The sequence below is a fragment of the Haliotis asinina genome, chromosome 8 (genome assembly GCF_037392515.1).
Source record: "Haliotis asinina isolate JCU_RB_2024 chromosome 8, JCU_Hal_asi_v2, whole genome shotgun sequence".
In the NCBI taxonomy this organism is placed as follows: domain Eukaryota; kingdom Metazoa; phylum Mollusca; class Gastropoda; order Lepetellida; family Haliotidae; genus Haliotis; species Haliotis asinina.
This window is the reverse complement of record NC_090287.1, coordinates 59,994,346-60,017,395: the sequence shown is the minus strand read 5'-3', so window position 1 is coordinate 60,017,395 and position 23,050 is coordinate 59,994,346. Positions and strand designations below refer to the sequence as shown.

Sequence of the window (23,050 nt, the reverse complement as noted above, 5' to 3'; positions counted from 1 at the left end):
GTAGAACTGTCTCAAGCACCTACCTTGGTAGTTTTGAAAGCCAACAGGAATGTCCTGCCATTTGTGAGGAATATCTCAAGACCAACGTCATTAAGCTGAAACCACCGCTTGTGCAGCTCCTTGATGTCAGCGTGAGGCCATGTCATAGAAAGTTGCTCTTGGTTACCTAGCAACACCTGTGGGGCAGAAAAAGGAATCAGTTCATATGAAGTGTATAAATCACATCTGGCGAATCTTGTAGATCATATGAAGGGTTGTACCAGGCCTTGTCAAAATATAATATATCCTGGTGCCACAGGTCAGTAAGGAACAAACTGTGGCAATGGGCCAGTATGTAACACACTGCAATACAAATTGCCAGTATATAACACACTGCAATACAAATTGCCAGTATGTAACAAAAATCGCCAGTATGTAACACACTGTAACACAAATCACCAGTATGTAACACACTGTAACACAAATCATTAGTACGTAACACAGTTGGCCTAATCAGTGATTGAATACGTACTTTAAATTCACTGACCAAACAAAATGTTTTCATGACCAAATGACATACAAAAGTGTCAAACATCCAACCTGAACATTCAGAACCTCCTCTACCATTAAGATTACCATCCTATGACTTTCAATACAGCTTGTATCATTCCTACGGTCATATGACACTTCACTTTTATAATGTACACATTAAATCTGTTCAGGCCTACCTGAGTGTAGTTGGCATCTGTAATAGCCTCATCTGCCACAAAGAAGATGGACATCTCCCCTGGAAGGAAACAATCACTAAACATGTACAAGAATAAATACACCAGAGGGGCAATACAACTCTACAACATGAGGACAGAATTAGCTTTCTACTTTTTAACCTCTGAAGCTGTGAAACAGATGCTACTACCAGTCCAGCGACTATCTGTATGTCACCTTTCTCATTAATACTACAGCTAATAAGCACCACTCATAGATATCTCCCAACGAAGCTTAGATGTGGAATAATCACCACAGAGAGAGTCATATGGGTTTCCTGGTTTGAAGTATGGTATTTCTGTCAAGGCAAGTCTGCTAAATGTTGGAAAAGTAAACTGACGTCATATACGGTACAGGTATATAAACATTATCATGGCAAATCTGGAACTGAAACTAATGATACTAAGATTCTTGCACACACTGGATTCAGCTCTACGCAATAAAAGAAAATTGGCAATGTTGTAAATGGAATTACATTTCCTTATTATGATAGAAGTTTTGAAACTTTTAAAGGTGAGATCTCATCCAACATTCAAACCTACTCTTTCCGATGGGGGTACCAAATAGACAGCACATTAAGTGAGGAACCACCTCTAACAGTCACTGGGCTACATAAATCCTTCCTTTCACAACTGATACTTTGTGTATTCTCCTAGGCTTTCTACAGTGTAGCACACTGTTGCCAGATACTCACCAACGAGCAGTTCTCCTTTGTTCTCGCTGGCTGGAGATATGGCAGTACATAGGCAGGTGTGTCTGGAATGAACAGACACACGTCAGGACTTTCCATCCAAATTATTAAGCCAAAACACACAAATAAACATGTAAAAATTAAAATACAGACACTGAAATACTAAGTCTTTAGGTAAATGTTACTCTAAGGTACATGATACAAATGATACTGACTGTATCTTCTCATTGGTGTGAAGACGGTACAGCAGGGCGGCAGAGTCCGACATCTTGTCATCGTCCTCAAACAGGTAGATGAGTGGCGGGTCGACACTTTCCACATCTGCAACAGGGCACCAGGCTAGTAGCCCCATACTTCTTATTGCCAACCTATGCTATTATAAGATCTGGGTTCCTTCAACATTAGCAGCAATAGTGCTGATGCAGGGGACAGTAATATTTACTCCATCTATCTCTATCTCTACAACAGTGTGTTACTATCCCTCACTCAATTATTTACTGTCTGGAGTGATAAGAAAAACTTCAATGACTGGTTAACCATAGTCCAATGAAAGATCTAACGTTCCTCAACACTGTTTGATAAGTACATAAAAATGGCCAAAATGAGCAATAGCTGAAGGTTTTACATCACTGTAAGTCCTACTGATTCATACAGGTTCCCCTTGCTGTTCTTCTACTTTCATATGAAGAGGTATCTGGAAGTAACAATCTGACAACCTGCAATTCTCCCTCCTTACCTATCTTTTGCTTGTAGCCTTCTGCCAGGTACTTCTTGTCAATGCCAAGATGACATCGCTGGAGCCTCTTCCTCATCCTGCCTGGTCCTTCGGTGGGGTCCAGCTGCCATGACTGAGGATAGGAGGCTGGGTGGTACCACACGGCCCTGGGGGGAGAGGGAAGCTCAGTAACAATGTGCAGGTTCATTCAATATAAAATACCTTCAGAAGAGCTCCTTGTACATGCTACAGAACTGTGTGATGAACTGGTATATTCATCGCTTGATTGGTTATTAAGAAAAATAACAAGAAGGTGGGTGCAGTTTGTGTCTTTTACGATAGAAGAGGCACATCAAATGATGCCTATGTTTGATACCGTGAAACATGCAAGGTAAAACAACTCCACCAAACAGTTCCTGTCATCTACATCTGCCTGCCTCACATACAGGTAAACATGATCAAACAACTCTTCCTACCTGTGCTCACCTCTCCTTCTTCAAAAAAGAAACAAGGGAAGATAGCCCTTCCTATCAGTGCTTACCTCTCCTTCAGAAAAATAAGTAACGTTAACCTTTCCAAACAGTGAGTACCTCTCATGTGTGAGTGTCTGGACAAGCTCCTGCCAGGCCTTCTTCAACTGGATCTGTTCTGTCATGGACTTCTTGATGTGGTCCACCAGGATCTTCCTCTGGTTGTTCTGTAGCTGTGTCACCGTCTGGGTGACCGTCATGGCCTGGTCAGACACCAGCTTCATGTGCTTCTCATAGCGCTGCAAGACTCTACAACAAAAGACACATCCCAGCTTTACAACACTGGCAACAATGCCAAGCTACAGGAAAATGAAACAGAGAAGATGTATACGCTTTTTCCGTTCATAAAAAAGCATTCAGAATAACTGATTCTGGCCAAAATCCTTGAAGGGACAGAATTTAGGATACTGTGGCCATCTGGAAACCCTACAAAGGGAGAAGCATGGTGTACTCAGGGCCTATTCTGCCTTCTACTCCTCAAGGAACATAAGCACAGTATTCAGGGAACCTAAAGTCTCTACAGCCCAGACAGTGATGTCAGCACTCCAAGAAATGGTTTGAGGTACAGAAATGACATTCTGTTTTCAATTGAAACCACTTTGCATCTTAACCCTATGAAATGACCCCAAAGTACCTGTTAACGGCAGTTCAACCATAGGAACTGTAAAGAACCTTAAGCATATCCTGGAAATATAGGTCACTGACTTTCTAGTGATCCCGCCCATCTCACCTTTCTGCTGCCACCTGCTTCTTTTGGGACCACAACTGTTGTGCATTGATGAGCCGTAGGTCAATAGACCTTTTCTCCTGAAGACACAGACAAATAGCAAAGTTATCCAAAACTATAAGCACATAATATGTTTTAATTATTACGAGAGATTATATAAAAACAGAAACAACTTGAAAGGTCACTAAGTACAACGCACCTCATCTAACACAGCCTGTTGTTGAGGTGTGAGCATCCTGTCGGTCATGTAGACCACAAAGCCACTCTGCCGTAGAAGGTTGAGGAGGATACAGCCCTGCTCCCTCTGAGTCCCGACCAGCCAGTCTCTCCATGTTGTCAGAAGGTTGTATAGGTAGTAACTCAGCTCCTGACCCTGCAGCAGGACAGTGACCCTTACTCAACATCGCTTACAGTACAATTCATAGTCTGTCTCACAGTCCATGAACCACATTATTCTGTGTACTGCCTAATAGTGCTAAAATCCTTAATGAAGCAGGTCTAGATTGTCCACAATGTCACAGTTCCACTCTGCTACAAGCAAACTTCCCAGTAGCACTTGGAGTTGTCATGCACCAGTCAGTGTCAAAGCATCACTTGATCCTGATATATTTGAAACACTGAAAGTTATTACAATACCAATCCGTACAGTACCACTGCATCTTGTCAAAATGCCTGTTCATCCACTTGAAGTCGCATATCCTCACTACCACTCGGTATGCTCACAATACCATTCAGTCCGTTAGAAGTCTCAACATTACTATAAACTTGATCCATACAAATTACAGCTTTATGCACTGATTGCAAGCTAATGACTTTTAAATTTCTAAACATCTGTGAAGCTAATGTCTGGCTGAAGATATTAGAAATGTTTGGGGCCAATGTCCAATGGTTGAAGACACTGCTGATCCTCATATCATGAATGTTCAACATGCACATGTTTACAAAGGTAACACAGAGAGACGAAAGTGTTGTTAACTTGAGTTGATGACACTAAATGCACATCAATGATAGTTGCTAGGCAATATATAATTAAAGACTTCTTCAGTTCTACTTTCCTTTCTAAATTCTGAAAGACACACAAGTAGATACAGACTGCAGTATCAACTTTCGGTCTTGGTAGGGCTGCTTTTACAAATCACTTTGAGATTGGTCTACGTAAATGTTACCTAAATTTGTGGATAACCTTTATTAGAGCTTGGGGTGATCACTGTAAACTATATTTATAATGAACTGAAAGGGAGTCCTTAGTTTACTTCATTACTGCCATAGTTTGAAGTAATCATTATGCTTAAACCATATAGGCAGCAGCCAGCAGTCAGCAGCCAGAACCAAACAAATAGTTCAGTATATCAGTTGTTCACATATTAGTGTGTTTGTTGAAAAATGAGTCAAATGTATCTTGGAAAACAAATCCATAGCAATACGTTTGATGTACACGTTGTCCCATGTCACACTGACAAAAATGTTCTCAACTGCTGTATTACTGATAAGTAATAAAACCTAATGTCTGTCATTCAGGAAACAAGGAATATTATGGCAGAAGGGGCTACTATTGTGAATAAGCTCAAGTGTCATTATCTGTTATGTCAGTGTCACTCACCAGTTGTGGTGTTGAGATGAGCATCTTGATGACGTCACGGCCCTTTGTCTCTCCCATGATGAAGGACAGACCATACAGACGCATGTTGAAGTCCATTCTGGTAGACAGCATGCACAGGAGCAAACGGCCAAACTACAACACAACATAAGTCTGTAGCAGGAAGACAGAGTCCATGCATACAAAATGCAATCACCAGCCTGCAACACAACACTCTAGACAGAAGATTGGCCAGAAGATGATTCTTACCTGCTGTCTGATGATATCTTTGGCGCCCCACATGATTACATTCCGTGACTTGCGGTTGATCCCACCTTTGTCCTATGACAAAGAAACACAAGGTCAGAAAAAGCCCTTACACCCTGGAACAAAATATGCTAAGCAGGACAAGTCATTTAACACATCACATAACTCTAGTTTGTAATATGTTACAATTCATGAAACAAATCCTTGGTATTTCCTAATACACTTTCACGTGGAGTCAGTGTGGGAGCGAGAGAGCTACATGACTTACCAGAGTAAACTCAAGGCCACGGTAGGTGATGTTGAAGAGTTTGGTGAGGAAGTTGTCCTCCAGACTGGTGGTCTTGCTGAAGAACATCTCTATTCTCTCCCCTGAAGTCTTCACCACCTCCTCACGTTCTGGCGGAAGCAACATACATCCTTATTAGAAAATGTAACTAACTTGTCTTACCATAAAACACCAAATACTCCATCCTTCATGATGGACAGAATCTTCAACAATAAACAGCACCTTTCATAATATAACTTGAACATGACATGAGGATCATAATCATCTTCCACAAAATGTATCACACATGGCTTTCATGAAAACTTAATCCTTGACCTTCCAGAATGTAAGACACACAAAAACATTCCATGAGACATTCAACAACATGACACACTCGACTTTTCACAATTCATAATATACTGCTACACCAAAATCTAACACGCACCCACCTACGCACACAAATTGCGTAAAAAAGCACTCAAGTCACATGTCACAAAATTAGTGACAGATGACTTACATCCAAACAAAAGTTGAGCTCACCTATGAGGACAATGAGGTCCACAGCAAACACCAACAACTTCTTGAATCGGTCTAAGAGTTCCGACTGATTTACAGCAACAAATATCAGCTTTTTCCTCTTGCCAAAAAACTGTGCAATACGTGACTGATTGGCTGCCTTCTTTTGTGACGTATCACGTGACTTGTTTGTCCGAATAAGTTGGTAGGAATCCAGAAAATCAGCATCAGTAGAGCCTGCCAGCCCAGTTTTAGAAGAAAGCGATGTTTCGTCAAATGGCTGATCTGTAAATTGATCAGAGCTCTTCGATGATGATGTTTGTCTCCTTGTGGGTTGTCTCCCCTTGGCTAGCTGTGATTGGATGCTGCTGGAGAGGGAGGAGTCGGAGGAAGGGAGGAGGGAATAGAGGTATGCACTGGAGGGGTCACTGTAGCTGCCTGCAAGGGAGGAAGTGTCGAGGTCACACGTCAGTGTGTAGGTGGAGGCGATCAGATATGGTAAATTGAGCTTTTTACATACTACTGTGGTTAGTTGTATTCCTAAGGTACTCCTGAAACCAATGATTGTTGAATTGATGTCCACAATGTCTATACGGTAGTTGAAGCATATGGAATAAGCGAAGCTGATGACAAGGTGCATATACATGTGGTTTAAGAAAGGATTTCACAATGATAGGCCTATGTAATGCTTACTATAAAATACTTACAAAGAGAAGCAAATATATCCCATACATCATCTGCCATTTTATACATAGGGCACACACATCAGGAAAAAGTAAAACAACACTTTCTACAAGCTGATCGGCTAATTCGATCAGGTGCTCCATTATTTTCATTGTTTGTGAATAGGCCTAAAGGAACGAAACCCTGTCCCCCCAGGGGAGTGACTGCCCATCATTGCACTTGGAGATATGTTCCCCTTACAGTTGAAATGATGTGCCCCTGCCCAGCTGGGGGTATGTGCCTCCTGTTCCTACAGTTTAAAGGACAGGCTTCCACCAGTACAATGGGCTGATGCGCCCCTGGCCTACCATAGCTGCCAGCACTGGAGTTGCTTCCCCCTGACATGTTGAACCAGTTGAGAGGCTGCTGGCTTATATCCTCACTACGTCTCTCCACATACTCGATGATGAATATCACCATGACATACTGCAGGTCCCGTAGGTTCTGGCATCGCCGCTGACTGTCATCTGTGGGGACAGTCAGTAGAACAGGTAAATATTTCACAAAACACGAACAACCAACCACATGTGGTAACTACCATCTCATAACCCACCTTACCATATGAATGTACCAATGAGAAAACAAAACAAATGTTTTTTGTTAGGTATGTAGTTCCTGTTACCAAAGGCAATTATATAACAAGTTATTCATTCCTTGACTGAACAATATCTTCCTCATGGATTTTTGTTTCTTCTTCTCTTCACTTTTTCTCAGTCACTCTTGGCCCCATCCGTTAACCATAATTCTCAATAAGTAACACTCTCATTCCTACTTTCCCCACTCATTCTGTCTTCCCTCTTTCCCCTACTCCCTCCTTCCTTCCCACCTCCATACCTGATGCCTGTTCCTTGTCCTCCAGAGCCTTCAGAAGGTTGAACATGTCCTCCACCTGTTGGTAGTGTGTCACCCCACTCCAACTGCCAGCAACAAGCACATTTTAATAACAACAAATAATCTCAAAGAGGAACCAGTAAATAAAAAACCTAACATCCCAAAGCCCAGTGAAAAGGATTTGGGACAGGTATAGTGAAGAAAGCTCCATCCAAATTAAGTGTGAGCTTGATGGTTCAAATCCTGAGCTTGATGTGAATAACTAACAACACTCATCTATAAGAGACAGATAACCCATAATGACCTACTGGAATATGGTGATGGCTAAGGGCTCAATACCTGAACACCCACTGGACCATGAAGGGGGTCCCTATATGCTATGACTGACAGCTATCTCGACCAACCAGACCTCCCTACCTGAACTCCCTGACAGCCAGGGTACACAGGACCCTCCGTACATCTAGCAGTAGAAGGTTACTCTCGGAATCAACTACATCTGTTGGCCTGAAAAGGGTGAAGAAACTGATACAGACAAACATTTGTGTATCCTTCATTGTCGTCATCCTTCTGTTCAAATACAAACTCTGTTGCTGGTACAAGCCTCGACCCATTTCCCTTAGAAGCAGTTTTACGTTTTGAACCCAAATGTCAGAGTTATGCCAAAACTTTAACATAAACAAATACAACTCTAATAACATTATGGCACTTGGCTTGTTACAATTGTTGCTCCAAAGCTGACAATATTCCAGTATCAAGTAAAAGTACGAAGCTATTGTCAGGACTATTATAGCCACATCAAAGATCAGAGATAACTGTTGAATCTTGGTGAGACATTCCCCCAAAGTACTGTCAGCCTGGCATAGACACGTCTGTGCTTGTCAGCTCTAATGTCATGGGTGCTTTCGGCCACATAGGGTTACAAGGGTTCTACCTGCTGTTCTTTCTGTTGATGATGGTGATGAGGTTGGTGAGCACCTCCATCAAGCCCTGCTCCAGAAGAATGGAGGACAGCATGGGGCAGTGCACCAGGAGCTGAAAAACATGGCACAGCGTACAAGCACAAAGCACAACATGCCAGAGAGCATGTATAAACTTGTTTGCTGTTTAATAAAAGAAATGGCAATGATTCCGTTATGCGAAGACAGTGAGTGACAGAGAGAGAGTATCTTGTAGGTGTTTAAGTTAAAGAGTGAGAGAGAGCATTTTGTGGATGGGCGAGAGAGAGTGAATATTCATGGGGTGACACAGTGAGTGAGTTTGTCAGTGTACTGTGGGAACCTTAGACAACTAAGTCACTTGTGCCCTAAAGTGATATTCATGTACTGAATTTTTATGACATTTTGTATTTAAGATGCAGCAATATAAATGAATTGTTAACCATCAAAGGACTGGGAAATAAATGAACAAGAGAATGAGTAGCTGAACAAAAAATATATGGACACCTGGAATCTGTAAACTGACCTGATCAAGGAGACTTAAAGTGTTGTGGCACAATGGCAGATCATGTGCCGTCTGCTCAATCAGGCACAACAACAGCACAACAGATGACTGCTGCAGACTGGAAAACTCTGCAATCTCCCAATCTAATCTGGAAACAATCACAGCCCTTTCATTAGGAAACTCTTGGAATTTGATTTGGCTGCCAAGGCCAGATACAGTATTATCCTCCAATGACAACTTCAGAGGTAATGATCTGAAACAAACTTACTCATCTTCAAACGTAAACGACCGTTCCAGCATGATGGAGACAGCTGCTTCAATGTGTTCCCTCCGCGCCGGGTATTGGTGGATCTGATTGGCTAACAGGGAGAAGCCATCCATTTTGACAAAGTTCTCCAGATGCTGTGGGGGCGCCATCGCAGTGTACATTCCAATCAGCTGAAACATGCATATGTAAGTTGGGCATTCTTGAGAGGCATATAGATGTTGGTATTCAAGTAGAAGGTCGGAGTGGCAGCTGGATTTTGCTCGTCTGCTTAAAATCACTCTGTACAAATGGCTTTCTGTACAATAATAGCACAGTGGAAGCTGTCAAAACCAGCATCTATCCAATCTGGCAAGTTGTCAACACTGGCATAAAATATCAGTCCCATCTGTGGCTTGTACATTAATCATCAACTCATGTTGTCTAAACTGGATTAGACCAGAAACACTGTGTATACAACGAAGAAGGAGTTGACATCCATAATATTTCAAAGATGAAACACATAACTTTATGGATGACAACTTCTTATTTCTTGCTTAGAGCGATGTTTCGATGTAGGTTACTGACCCTTAGTTTCATAACGATGTAAGAACCTACATTAAATTGTTTACGTTAAATTGTTGCTCTATGCAATAAATAAGAAGTTGTCATCCATAAAGATATATGTATCATTTCAGAGTCACCAACTTCTAGAATGACGATCAAACAAGTACATAATATTTTGTCTTATAAGTTGGGCAATCTGACATTTCAATTATTAAATGTCAACACCATGGGGTTAGAAACATGGGGCAATGTGGAAAAAAAAGCCTTATATGGTATTATGAAAGGATAACTTGATACACAGTAGATGATAAGGCAATCTGGGGCAGAAGGGAACCAGGCAGAACAACCCGACTGTGGCCTGGATACCCACTCATTCATCCCAACAATAATGAAGTTACGACTTCACCTATGTAATCTCAATCTTGATGAAGTTACAGCTTCACTCACCTAGTTCCAGCCTTGATACAGTTATCACACTTACAATAACACTTTCTAGGAAACAAAGTACAGACTTTAAACAAATAAGTAACTGAGTTGTCCAGGTTGAATGTAATAATTCATTTCAAATGATATATGTTCCATCTTTATATGTTATATACACCTGTACAAAACACATACCCTAATGACTGCTTCTCGGATCTGTGGCGAGCTGTTCTGTGCCAGGACGATGAGGCTGCCGACATTGAGCACCTTGCTGTACATCCTGTCTGCAGAGCTCTCAGGTAGCCTTGCCACCAAGTCACTCAGGTAATTGAGCAGATCTAGGGGAAGACAATATGGCAGTGCACCACTACATGACAAAACAGGAACGTGCTGCATTATAGGTGAACATTAACAAACTACTATGCCCACCATTACCTGAATGTTTCAAAGAACATGGGTGGCCAAGAAGATAAAGAGTTTACTCATCACACTTAACACAGGTTTGATTCCCTCTTTGCTACACACTAACTGTGTGAGATTCATTCCCATTGCCCTGTCTCATGATACTGCTTGTATATTACCAAGAATGACATAAAGGAGTCATTACTGACTACAGAATCAACACCTTAGGCAAAGTCATCCTATAAGATATGGAGGTAAGATTGCTAAGGAGCTAGTGTCAGGAATGCAGGTATCCAATTCAACCATACTGTTGACAGAAGGTGAATGTCGTGAGTACTTCTGAACTCTATCATATGACATCCTTGGAAATCAAGACATATTAATAGATACCCTCGGCTTCCTTCCAGAAGCATGACTAACTGACGAGTTTGGTTTTATGCCACTTTTAGCAATATTCCAGCAACATCATGGGGAAGCGAAGAAATGGGCTTCACACATTGTACCCATGTGGCCATTCAAACCCAGGTCTTCTGGATGATGAGCCAATGCTTTAACCACTAGGGCAACCCATTGTTCCTCACACAGTGAAGAACGCAACAAGTTTATGTTAAAATTGGGTTTATGATGCCCTTAGTTTTCTGATCACTTTGAGCTCTGACCTCTCCCTAGATTTTCGATGCTCTCTTAGCGCTAAGACAGCCATAAGTTAATGTTAATGTATAGCACTTATGACTATGCTTGTGCTAAGAGAGATTTGGAAATCTTACCCCTGGGCCTCAAGAGTTTGATTTGAATTCTGGCTTCTACTCACTAGCACAGAGTGTGACCAGTCCCACATCTCTATCTCCCATGTCCTTCTCGTCTTCATCAAACTCCATGTGACCATCCTCCATATCCTCATCCTTCTCTACCTCCGCAGCTGACAACAGTGACGATGTCTGCTGGCTCTCCTCACTGACAATCGACCCTTCCGATTCTCTATTCTCTGTCTTCTGATCTTTAGCAGCTATCTCCAAATGCCTTTCCGATTCCGCACTCCCATCATACCCGTTGCCTGCTCTACTCTCTGAGCTGGTGGATTCAGTGTCAGTGATGGAAGCTTCCTTCAGAGTGTGAGACCTGTCTCGTTCCTGCCCCTGTAGAACCTCGTCCCCACTCTGTGAATGTGAGAAGCCTGGACTGGAAATCATGGTTGGGCTGGGATGTATTGGAGGGAAGTCAGTCAAATCTGATGTGCTGAGGTCTGGTGAGGGGACAGCCGGGAGGTCTTCCTTTCCAAGAGGAGAATCAGACTCTCCTACTGCTAAACCCTCTTGATCACCTACTGATTCTGAAAATAGAATTTTGTGGAATTTATGTGACCAATCTGAACATACACAAAGTTCTGCAATAAACCCAAACCAAAATTCAGTACTGTGAAAAAAGTTCTGCAACAAACCCAAACCAAAATTCAGTACTGTGAAAATATTTTTCACAATGTTGCATCCTACAAAACCCCATGAAAGTTGTATCTGCCATAATGTAAGAATAACAGAAGTGTACCTGTATTGCTGCATTCCCCATCTGTCCTTGACCTTGGATCCTCACTCTGATCTTCTGATCCCGAGATGGACTTCTTCACAGATCGGCTTCGCACAGTGACTTTTGTAGCAGGTGTTGACTTGGCAGATGTATTGGCTGTCAGATACAGACATTGTTTACACCAGATAAAATACCACAAAACTCCACAAATGAGACAACAAAAAGGGACCAAATTTCAATTTCTGTTATCTGATATCAACAACAACATCAAGGTGAAGAATAACAAGGACACAAGGTTTTCAGTCAAATCACTGTTGTCTATGGATGACATATTTGAAAGACGACTACAGTGCACTGAATGAGAAAAGCATTCTGGTTGTCATGTATGACTGTTCAAGATGTCTACATACCCCACCAGCAGCGAAGGAAGTGACTGGACGTGGCATGAACGATAAACGTGCTGGCCGCAGGGTGGACCAGCAACAGGAAGTCGGTGACCGCCACAAGCATTACTGGATCAGGGGGAAATCCCAGAATGCCCTCTACTATGGCCGACACAGCTTGTCCAACAACTGGAGTCATAGACGGCAGGCCTTCTTGAATACGTTCCTGAAATATTGATGACTGGTGATAACTTTTTTTAGCGATCTTAACAAGTTAGTTACAGCATGAGATGAACTAAGTGTCTGTGACCGTGGCCTTTAACAGAGATCGTGAGACATCCAAAACTTAGGGATGTAGTCAGGATCATTTCTACAACAGCACCCAAACAGAAGGCAATTCCAACCTACCAGATAAATGTAGAAAATCTTGTTCATAATTCCCCCTGCACGGAACTGCTTAATGTTGACGTCCCGGTGTTGATGGTCTGGACGTATCAGTGTCTGCAAAGACTGGAAAAGTAGTTCCACCACCCCTTCCGCTGCCTTCTCCCAGACCCTCCATGACAGCAGCAGCTGCTGCAGGATGGAGATGTCACGTACCACTGCCTCACTTCCTTGACGCAGTATGGGCACGCAGGCAGAAGCATCAGGTCGGAACAGCGGTTCCGAGGTACAGGAATCCAACAAAGCCTGCAGGAGTACAAATCAACAAAGTTGGCAGTAGCTTCAGTGACTATCAGACTTTAACCAAATTCTCATCCTCTCTTTACTGGCAACAAAAACTGGTGCACAATACAAGCCCAAATTTCTCAAGCAATCTTTCAATATGCACTAGTTAAATGACCAGTGAAATTCTCTCTGGAAGGGCTGACTGTATGCTCATAAAATCTTTTTACACTGCTTGTATTAATATTCAAGCACGATCATGATGGGGACACCAGAAAAGTGCTATAAACATTGTACCCATGTGGGGATTCAAACCCCAGTCTTTGGTGTCATGAGAGAATGCTTTCCACAATGCTACCCCACCGTACCTGTTAAGAAAAGCAGACTGACTTTAAGCCCTTATAGTCATTAAACAACAAGCAGGCTCACCTTGAGGACTTCATATCCCACAATGCTCCTGGAGGTGACAAGAACCTTTCGCAGCATGGCATAGCCTTGGATGTTGTGGAACTCTAGTGCCAGATGGGGCAGATGGTGGACGAGGCTGAACAGGAGGCGGAGGATCTTGCTCTGCAACCTCTCCACCCGGCAGCATTCTGCTGGGTCGCTCTCTTCGCTACAACCCTCGTAGATCTAACAGACCACAAAATCATTTCAGTTTACTTTTCAATTTGGGGGGAGGTTTTGATAACCCATTTTAAACTATTCAATTTGTACTTTCGAAACAATTAAGCCTTATGTTCAGATACATGAAAAAAAATGTCGGGTCCGATTCTTCACTTTAACCATAGTTAACGTGTTTTGGGTTAGTGAGTTTAGTTTCATGCTGATACAGTAATATTCCAGCTATATGAGGATGGTCTGTAAACAATCGAGTCTGGACAAGACAATCCCATAATCGAAATCAAGAGCATCGATCTGCACAATTGGGAACTGATGACATGTGTCAAACCAGTCAGCGAGCCTGACCATCAGACCCTGTTACTGATGGCCAATATTCACCCTCACGGGTCTAATTTGTCGTGGCATGATAGATAAACTCTAATACATTAAAGAATCAGGTGTACCTTCACTTTTTGAGGAGTACATGATAGCTGCAATTCTGAAAATCTGTGGCTGGGAAAACACGAATATGAACATTATTATTTCATGAAAACTAATATGCCATTTGCATATACAGTGTTCCCAGAAATTATTGAGAAAATCTTTGTTTTTTTTCTAATGATGCTAAGATTGGAAAAAGGGCTTTCACTATGCACTAAGCATACTAAATAAGGGAGACAACTCTTGAAGGCTTAGAAGGCAGCTCATTACGTCAAGAGTTATCTCCCTTGTCTGAGCAGACGGCTTCCTGTGTTGACATGGCAGAATTTACAGCAAGAGAGTAAAGAAAGCTCATTCTAGATGATTTTGAAAGGGGTGAGGCTGATGCTAAAGTGTTAGCTTGTAGACATGGTATTCCTCCGTCTACAGTATACAGAACTTTGAAGAATATTCAAACAGGAACCGGGATAGAGCACAAAGCAGGGGCAGGTCGGCCTAGGAAATTCAGTGTTGTGGATCGCCGAAGACTTGGGCAGATTGTGAGTAGGGGCAAATTGAAAAGTGTTGAGAACATCAGAAATGAAATGATTAGCAGAGGAAGTCCTCAGGTATGCAATGAAACAGTTAGGCAGGAATTACAGAGACTTAATTGGGTGAAAAAACGTGGAATTCCCTCGCCGTTGATGAAAGATGCACAAAAGGAAAAACGTTTAAACTGGTGTCGGGCTCATGAAAATCAAGATTGGGATAATGTTTTCTTTTTGGATGAAAGTTCTGTTTGGCTTTTCCCTGACTGTGTGAAAATTTGGACCAAATATACTGTCAAACCTATCTACCAGCGACCAAAACATAGCCCGAAGTTTCACATGTGGGGTGGCATATCGGCTCGCGGAGTGACGCCATTGTGTGTTTTCACAGGAAACTTGACAAAAGAAAGATACGTTGACATTCTAAATGGTCACCTTCTTCCGACAGCACAAACATTGTATGAAGATGATTGGATTTTCCAGCATGATAATGACCCAAAACACACTGCGCGCTACACAAAACAGTGGTTGTCGGGCGAAAATGTTCAAGTTTTAGACTGGCCCAGGTACAGCCCAGACCTAAACCCAATTGAGAATGTGTGGGGAGTCATGAAGGACAGAATAAACCAAAAGGGACTGAGAAACATTGAAGATATGAAGGCCGAGGTGGTCCAATATTGGGATACCCTGTCACACGATTACCTACAAACTTTGATGGGTAGTGTGCCTAGGCGTATTCAGGCATGCATTGCTGAGCGAGGAGGTCTAACAAAGTACTAAAACAAGACTGAGACTGTAAAAGGATGATGTTTTAACATGTTTATGTAAGTAAAACGCCAGAAGTTAATAAACGTAATGCGTTACATGACGCAACATTCTCAATAATTTCTGGGAATACTATATATGTGACATGTGTCTGTACAGGAAGGCAAGGCGGTTGTCTCAAACTTGATATGGAAAAATTTGATATTACGTTTCTACATTTCTTCTTTGAGTACCTTTGCCACCATGAAGATGAATGTGTAGACTCCTCCGACCTGCTCCACAGCTTTCTCCAGTGTCTGGTGGGAGCGGCTCTGGAGGCGACCTAGTTCTGTCCACTTCAGTATTGTTGGGTTCTGGAAGAGCAGAGGATCCTGGGAAGCTGTTGGGTGTATGAGTCCAAGGTTTGTCAGCATCTCATGCAGGCTGTTGAAGCAGTACTGGCTCAAGCAAGATGGTCTTTGGACTGAGTAAGTCAGAACTGTGGATGTCTGCATGGAAGAGAAAACTGACATGAAATATTCTGTACAGTGGAAGCTGTCTAAACCAGCACTTGTCAGGACTGTTGAAAAAGACTAGTTAATACATCTATCTATGACTAGAACTGAGCTCATATTCACTTTTATTAGCTTTATAACATAAATATGATAAATCAGATATTTGGGTTTCTTCTCAAATGACAATTCGAAAACGACTTTCTCAGGGACACATTCTAAGTTATCAATGTGAGGCAGCAAGCATAATCTAGCTAGATGAAATCAAGTGCTTTTCCAAGTGTTATTTCAAGGATTAACACGTGGCAATTCACTCCTCGTCAAGTGCCAGAATAGACAGTGCTGATTACTGTATAAATACTCATTTGATGCTGAGATTCGGAATTGACAGCTGCTGGACTGTAGACATCTTAAGTCACGATAAATGTGCTAGCCACAGATGAGACTGAGATTATATGTCGGTGTTGACAACTTGCCAGATTGGACAGCTGCCAGTTTGGACAGCTTCCACTGTATATACAAACAACAACCCTGAACTATGGATGTATAGCTCATTGTATATGGATATAAGCAGAGTGATATATATTTTTCTTACATAGGTCATATCACAGAGTAATGTGATCCTAAACACCAAAACTATTCAGCAGTCGTACATGTTTCCGTGACCATCGCAACAAAGCATGATGAACCCGTGCTCCTTACCCTTGCCTTCTCCATGTCTGACAACGTTGTGGCTCCAACCAGGACATCAAGGGAGAGATCCGACTGACACAGAACGTCCTTGGAGAGGTACGGTACATATATGGAGTTCATGTCTGAGCAGTCACACTTGCTGACTGAGGTCAGATTTGGCCCGAGACTGTAATGGTGAAACCACCACTCCCGACTGAGGCTGGCAGTCTTGAACACCATCATGTTCCCAAGGTGCCAGTGTCCCATGTCTGTAGGCTCCTCCTTCACATGACCCACCAGCAGCATGGGCTCGGAGGAAGTCGAATTGCGTGAGAAGTTGGCCGGGTAATCCAGAATTATCTCCCTTGACATGCAGCCATCTATGAGAAGCAGGGTCTGAAACAATCCCAGTATACTGTGATATCAAAATGAAAAAGTATTGTATATCTACCAACGTGAGAAATCAAACATGCATGCCCTGTTGCGTGGCAAACAAACATATTCACTACAAATCAACCTTTTCATACAAATGAACTGAAAAAGATTACACACATTGCATGCACAATCAGTTTTCCTTTAACCTTGTAACTTGGTATATATACCCTAAACAGGAGATGGTACTTTTACTGTAAGCACAAAATGAAAAGTGTTTTCAACCTTGAATTTACAAATTCAAAATTGATATTTTCGAGATGCACAAGTTATATTTGTATTAGTCCTGTTGCTTATCAGTACAGCACCTAGAGATACGTTATATCAAGTTTTGTTTGTTAGCTTTAGACTGTTAATTTACCACTGAGTTCCAGCTGGCATCAATCGTTTAAAGTTCAGGGGGGAATATTTCAGTGTATCAACATTTACTTAATTCCTGTAACACTGCCATAATAATGTTTAGAAAGCATTCACCAACATATACTTCCAGCATTAGATGCTGTCATGTTGACTGTATTGTAGATTACCTTCCCAACAAGAGTGCTTCCATTAAGCTTCTCTTCATAGGAAACAACCAGGTGATGCCACATGCCAGGGGAGATAACTCTGTCAGAACTCGACTCCTTTATCACTTCAGTCTCCACTGAACCACTTGTTATTCTGGGAACACAAATATTGCTACTTCTGAGCCAGGTTTGTTGAAATGGGTTGAACGTCATTGTGTTGAAGATCACTAATGTCATGTAGCAACATGGAAGCGCAATGAACATACTCAGACAAAATGATGACCAGCTGAAAAGTCCAAGTTATGCCTTGCAGGAAGGGTAACAACAAGTACCATCAGTTTAAAGTTTTGGTTATGGATCATTCTGCATAAATGTTACACACTATCACTGCTAAACCATGAAGGTGGACATCACCGTAACAGAAAAAAAAAAAAAAAAGAAAAGAAAAGAGAAAGAAAACATATTTTTAGAAAGAATTCCATGAGTGAGTGAGTGAGTGAGTGAGTTTCACTTTATTTGTAGTGTTTAAGCAACCTGACATCAAAGAACACCGGGTAGGAGTCAAACCCAGACCTTTGGTAAGGAGAGCAAGTGATTCACCAACATGGCCACCACTGGTCCAACATATCATAAGTAAATGATCACGACATAAAGATCAACTATTTTACAGTACCTAAATACAAACGATCTTGTCCTGACATCGATCCACACTTCAAACATCTTCTCCACATTGCCAATAGAAAGTACATGCAGGCACTCGCACACCGGGTACTGGGACAGGTTCTTCTGGGAACTGTCACACTTGCACTCAGCATCTACAAGAGCATTTTCAAAATCATTTCCGCAAATGCAGTTCAGTGCGGTCAATGAGTCAGTTTTCCATAGTTAACTGAAGAATCCTCTTCTCTCCATTCAAAAAAAACCCCCAAAACGAAAAACCCGCCATTTCAGAGTGTATGTGTTATTCACACTAAAGAAAATGACAAAATGACATCTTGCTTTTCTTATGCATTCCATTCCTAATTAGCTGTCAAAAATTTGAAACAAAATCTGTTTTAGAATTTTGAAAGAATTCACCTTCAGCTCTACATATTACTCAAGTGAACTTAACATGTTTATGATCATTTGAGTCCTTCAAAATTGGACATTTTCACTATAAATTGTATATTTATACACTTATCCTATCTCACAATTTGCACCCCTCTCTCTTGCTTCGATGCTGAGTGGAACTAATGAAAAATTTCCCTGTAGGCCTCTCTTTTCCATACGCCCGTGTTCCCCCAGGCTGCCCTCCTTACAGGACAGGTCCTTAGCTGCTGGCTAAGCATGCAGCGTGCTCCCCTATCTACCCCCAGGACTACCTAGGAATGATCATTCTCTTCTTTGAGTCTGAGTAGTGCGCAGGCTTGGTGGCCATACATTGTGTGACACAGGCAATAGACACTGTACAGTTAAACTTAAACAAAATATTTAAACTTATCCTATCTCATGATTTGCACTTATCCTACTGTTGGATGGTGGGTCATAGATTACCCTAGGTTAAAGAGCATTGACAGTGTACACTGTATATGTTAATGACAACCATAGATAGCTATGAACAAGGGAGGCTGAATCCAACCAGCATAGTACCTATGCTACTGATTGCTTCTCTTGAACCCCTTGCCTTACTAGGCACAATCGCTCCCAGGGAGCTCCCAGACTTCACGTAGTTCAGGTACCACCCCAATTGTCTAAGCAACTTCATTAAATGGTGAAATGCCTGTGAAGACGAAGGACGACTGGATCCTGCTGGGCTTGAACACAGACAATGAACTCAGTCTTGATTGCCACACTTGACAATGCAGGTAGCTTATAAAGTTATTGGTTTTGTCACCTGACTGAAAAGCAACAGAGCTGTATATATGTCATCAGCAGAGCACTCCATTGGTAATGACGCCCCTTCAAAGTGAATCGAAGATACTTCAGTTGGTTTGGATGTATCAGGATGTGAAGGTTGCGGTTCGCAGGCTGAGGGAAGTGAAAGGTCAAGCAACTCTGGCCTCTGACATAGAGATATGTCCTGAGATAGGAACATTCAATTAACAAAAAGCATAGACTGCTGCCTGGTGACCACCAGACATAACTGCAATGACCTCTGAACTCCACCCAAAACTAAACCGTTCCCAGGTGTTTCTGTCATGCTCGATAAGCAGTCTCTTTCAGGTGGTTGAAAAAATTCTGACACAATCACTCTTACTGGGAATGGCACAGTTCATTGTTACTAGCAACTGAATGCTGGACTTGATATCTGACTCATGGGATCAAGAAAAGAAGGCCCCGGACACTTCAGGTGAAGAAACAGTAGTCCACCATTTACAAACATTACCCACAATGCAACAGTGACAAAAATCCAGACAACAATGTCTTCTGTAAACCGAGCAAGTCACAACTCATAAAATCCAGGCTAAGCAATGCTGGCTACTTGACATAACATCACTGTTACCATACGCAGCAACTTGACCCATCAGTCCAGAAACTTGCTGATGGTCTAAATGAAAGGGTGGTGAAGATGACGGACCAGGAAAAGATTGCACACAGCGATACACCAAAACCCTGTTACGAGTAGTCTGCAGTAACTTTCCTCAGTGAAGCATTGCAGAATATTCTTGGATAGCAAGCTTATTCAGTAATGCCCAAACAAATGGTTCCAGAGCTGGTAGAACCGAATCATTCATTTAAGGTGAAGGTTGATTAAATCTAGAATGAAATGAACCATGGTCATGGTAGTGTCTTGAGATCTGAGATCGTCAAAACATCAAGTGCTGAGTGTAATGTCTAGATGTTTGCACTGCTGACATTAAATGCTATTTGATTCGGCATGGTGAAATGATTCAGACTCGTAAACCAGTTAAGCTTAGTGATCTGGTTCAAAATGGTGAGCCAGAACATTGATGTTATCAGGATCATTCTGTGATCAGAATCAGCACTGTGGTTTGGACTGGTTTGATAACATTTCAATGAACTCAGCCGATGGAGAAATTTAGAACAATCAGATTAACCAGTTCGTCGCTGTGAAATGTTCCGACCGAGGTGAGACAGATAAAGAGGTGAGTCGTTTCAGTGAAGAGAACCGTTCTGCGAAACAAACCATTCTGATGTGGTGAATTGATTTGATGGTGTGAGCCATTTTGGCAATGAGATACAGTCATATATGGTGAACTGAATCAATGTTACAACCCAATACGCCGTGGCGAAACGGTTCAGCCTGGTGAATACATTCGGAATTGCGAACAGATTCGGCGATTTGCTGGACCCAGCAAAAAAGTACAAGACACTGTACTTAACAAGTACTGTACACATCTGACACCACACCGAAACCAACCATCACCTTCCAACAGTGGAATCTTTGATGGATGAGCAGTTAATACAGGTCATTCAATGCACGGGGTTTGTCAGTTTGTCTGTTGAAATATAACCAGTTCTGCCTGCCAGCCAATGGGAACAAGCATATGTAAATGATCTAATGGTCTTAGATAAGGGGGTACATTCCCGACGATGCTGCAGGCACACATGTCAATACAACCCACACGATGAGTGGGGATCTGAGGAAGAAATTATAGTTCACACTGTGTGCAAAAAATAACACAATTTAGGTCTAGTTGCTCATGATATAGTTCTCTCTTTAACTTGTAAGGAAAAACTGAAAACACTCACAATACATCCACATAGTGGGGCGACAAGAAGAAGAATGATCACTCTGAGGTAGTTACATGGGTAGATAGGTGAACATGCTGCATGCTTAACCAGGGGCTAAGGACCTGTCTTAAAAGGATAGCAGTCTGGGGGAACATTTGTGTATGGTAAAGAGAGAGGCCTGAAGGGAAAGTTTTCATTCATTCCACTCAGTGTCGAAGAAAGAGGAATGCAAATCATGAGATAGGATAAGTTTAAAAATCAAAGTCTGAGAATCATAAGTCTGATTCGAGGATGACCCTTGCCATGTTTTCTGCTACTTACTGAAATTGATGGAATTGAATACAAGTGATGATGAATGATCCTTTCTCAGCTTCGGGAGGTGCATGAGAGGGTCGTCTGTGACATCTGCTACATTCATCCACCATGACACGCTGAAGCCATTGCTGACCGGCGGCCATGTAATGGAGTCCTTGATGTCACACTGCATGGCCGTTTTACACCACACATACTGAGGGCAGGGGTCCTCCAAGGATTCTGAAAAATAACATCATTTGATGAAAAACACCCAAACAAAACAAAAATAATGAATATAAATGTGTCTCTTCAATTCCAGATATTTAAAACAGTAAAATGATCAAAGTGTGTGCTTTTATTTTCTCTAACATGGTCTTCTTTTCTAACAGAAATGATAGAAGATAATAAGAGGCAGTAAAATATAGGTTGGTATAGAATTCAATCATGGCAAAATTACTCTCATTGAAGACCAAAACTTTCATTCTGAAAAAATAATAACAGTTTCATTGGTAACTGTGGAGAAACATGCACAGACTCTATGTTTACATAGCCCATGACGATGAAGAGATTCCTTTTCCCTTCTGTATTCCCCATGGACAGCAAGTTGTTAGCAGAATACATTACTTACTTCACAGCTAATATTTCTGATATCGAATGTCATTCATCATTTTCCAACTTTGCAAGACGTTAATACTAATAGGAATCTATCTGGAAAGTATGTTGCATTACTTCAAGCAAACAACTATAAAATAGAAAAATATTTTCACACCCAGTTGTGCCTCTAAGAGTTACAGAATACAAACTACAGGTAGTGAAAACATGATACTAAGAGGCAAATGATCTTGACCTCATGTACAAAACGTCTGACCTGTGTGAGGGGCAGCTGGTGGGTTTGTCCGCGACGTGGGGAAGGTGATGGTGTAGCACGGCTCCACTTGGGAGTTCTCCACGACAGTCATCAGGGTTGACAAGATCGAGTCCTGAAGGCAGGTAATCATTAACAGTTTCAGTGTAGCATCCTCACCCAATGTTAGTGCCACTCACAGTAATATTCCGTCTGTATGATCGTGGCCTGTTAAGAGTCCACTCTGTGGCAGATAATTTAGCAAATGACATCAAGATAATCACTGAAATGCAATGACATTCATCGACCGATAAGTTGAACCTGACCACTTGACTGTGCTCACAGCATTTTACCACAATTGAAGATGACTATTCTCAAACACGTATCTTTCACACAGCATTTTCATTCAACACCAGAACATGAAATAAGCCAAGAACCCAGCCAAACATGAGGGCTGGCACCTTCAAAATGTTACCAACTCAAAAAGGATTCAACTAGACCAGATCAGGTGAATCTACCCAGATGAACGGAACATCTCAATTGTTTTTCCAATCAATTGGGTTAGCTAA

At 41.8% G+C, this 23,050-nt stretch overlaps 2 protein-coding genes across 3 annotated transcripts in view; one reads left to right on the top strand and one right to left on the bottom strand.

Annotated features, from left to right (window-relative positions):
• LOC137295400 (lysosomal-trafficking regulator-like) overlaps positions 1-23,050 on the bottom strand; it is an 83,417-nt gene that overhangs the window by 16,025 nt on the left and 44,342 nt on the right. For both annotated transcript variants that reach the window (XM_067826739.1, XM_067826740.1), the window contains exons 11-40: positions 22,506-22,617; positions 21,665-21,877; positions 18,342-18,483; positions 17,690-17,822; positions 16,761-17,126; positions 15,801-16,055; positions 13,661-13,864; positions 12,974-13,255; positions 12,593-12,791; positions 12,204-12,338; positions 11,473-11,991; positions 10,455-10,597; positions 9,294-9,463; positions 9,047-9,173; positions 8,517-8,617; positions 8,003-8,089; positions 7,589-7,671; positions 7,063-7,221; positions 6,056-6,469; positions 5,519-5,646; positions 5,254-5,325; positions 5,008-5,139; positions 3,607-3,780; positions 3,411-3,487; positions 2,741-2,929; positions 2,172-2,317; positions 1,651-1,756; positions 1,439-1,500; positions 708-766; positions 24-176 (exon numbers count right to left, since the gene is read on the bottom strand). In XM_067826739.1, the coding sequence (XP_067682840.1) occupies positions 24-176; positions 708-766; positions 1,439-1,500; positions 1,651-1,756; positions 2,172-2,317; positions 2,741-2,929; positions 3,411-3,487; positions 3,607-3,780; positions 5,008-5,139; positions 5,254-5,325; positions 5,519-5,646; positions 6,056-6,469; positions 7,063-7,221; positions 7,589-7,671; positions 8,003-8,089; positions 8,517-8,617; positions 9,047-9,173; positions 9,294-9,463; positions 10,455-10,597; positions 11,473-11,991; positions 12,204-12,338; positions 12,593-12,791; positions 12,974-13,255; positions 13,661-13,864; positions 15,801-16,055; positions 16,761-17,126; positions 17,690-17,822; positions 18,342-18,483; positions 21,665-21,877; positions 22,506-22,617 (5,142 nt within the window). The remainder of the gene's footprint in view (positions 1-23; positions 177-707; positions 767-1,438; positions 1,501-1,650; positions 1,757-2,171; positions 2,318-2,740; positions 2,930-3,410; positions 3,488-3,606; positions 3,781-5,007; positions 5,140-5,253; positions 5,326-5,518; positions 5,647-6,055; positions 6,470-7,062; positions 7,222-7,588; positions 7,672-8,002; positions 8,090-8,516; positions 8,618-9,046; positions 9,174-9,293; positions 9,464-10,454; positions 10,598-11,472; positions 11,992-12,203; positions 12,339-12,592; positions 12,792-12,973; positions 13,256-13,660; positions 13,865-15,800; positions 16,056-16,760; positions 17,127-17,689; positions 17,823-18,341; positions 18,484-21,664; positions 21,878-22,505; positions 22,618-23,050) is intronic.
• Positions 465-23,050, top strand: part of LOC137295402 (RNA transcription, translation and transport factor protein-like) — a 97,536-nt gene continuing 74,950 nt past the window's right edge. The window contains exon 1 of the mRNA XM_067826743.1: positions 465-470. Coding sequence (XP_067682844.1) covers position 470 — 1 coding nt within the window. The 5' untranslated portion in view covers positions 465-469. The remainder of the gene's footprint in view (positions 471-23,050) is intronic.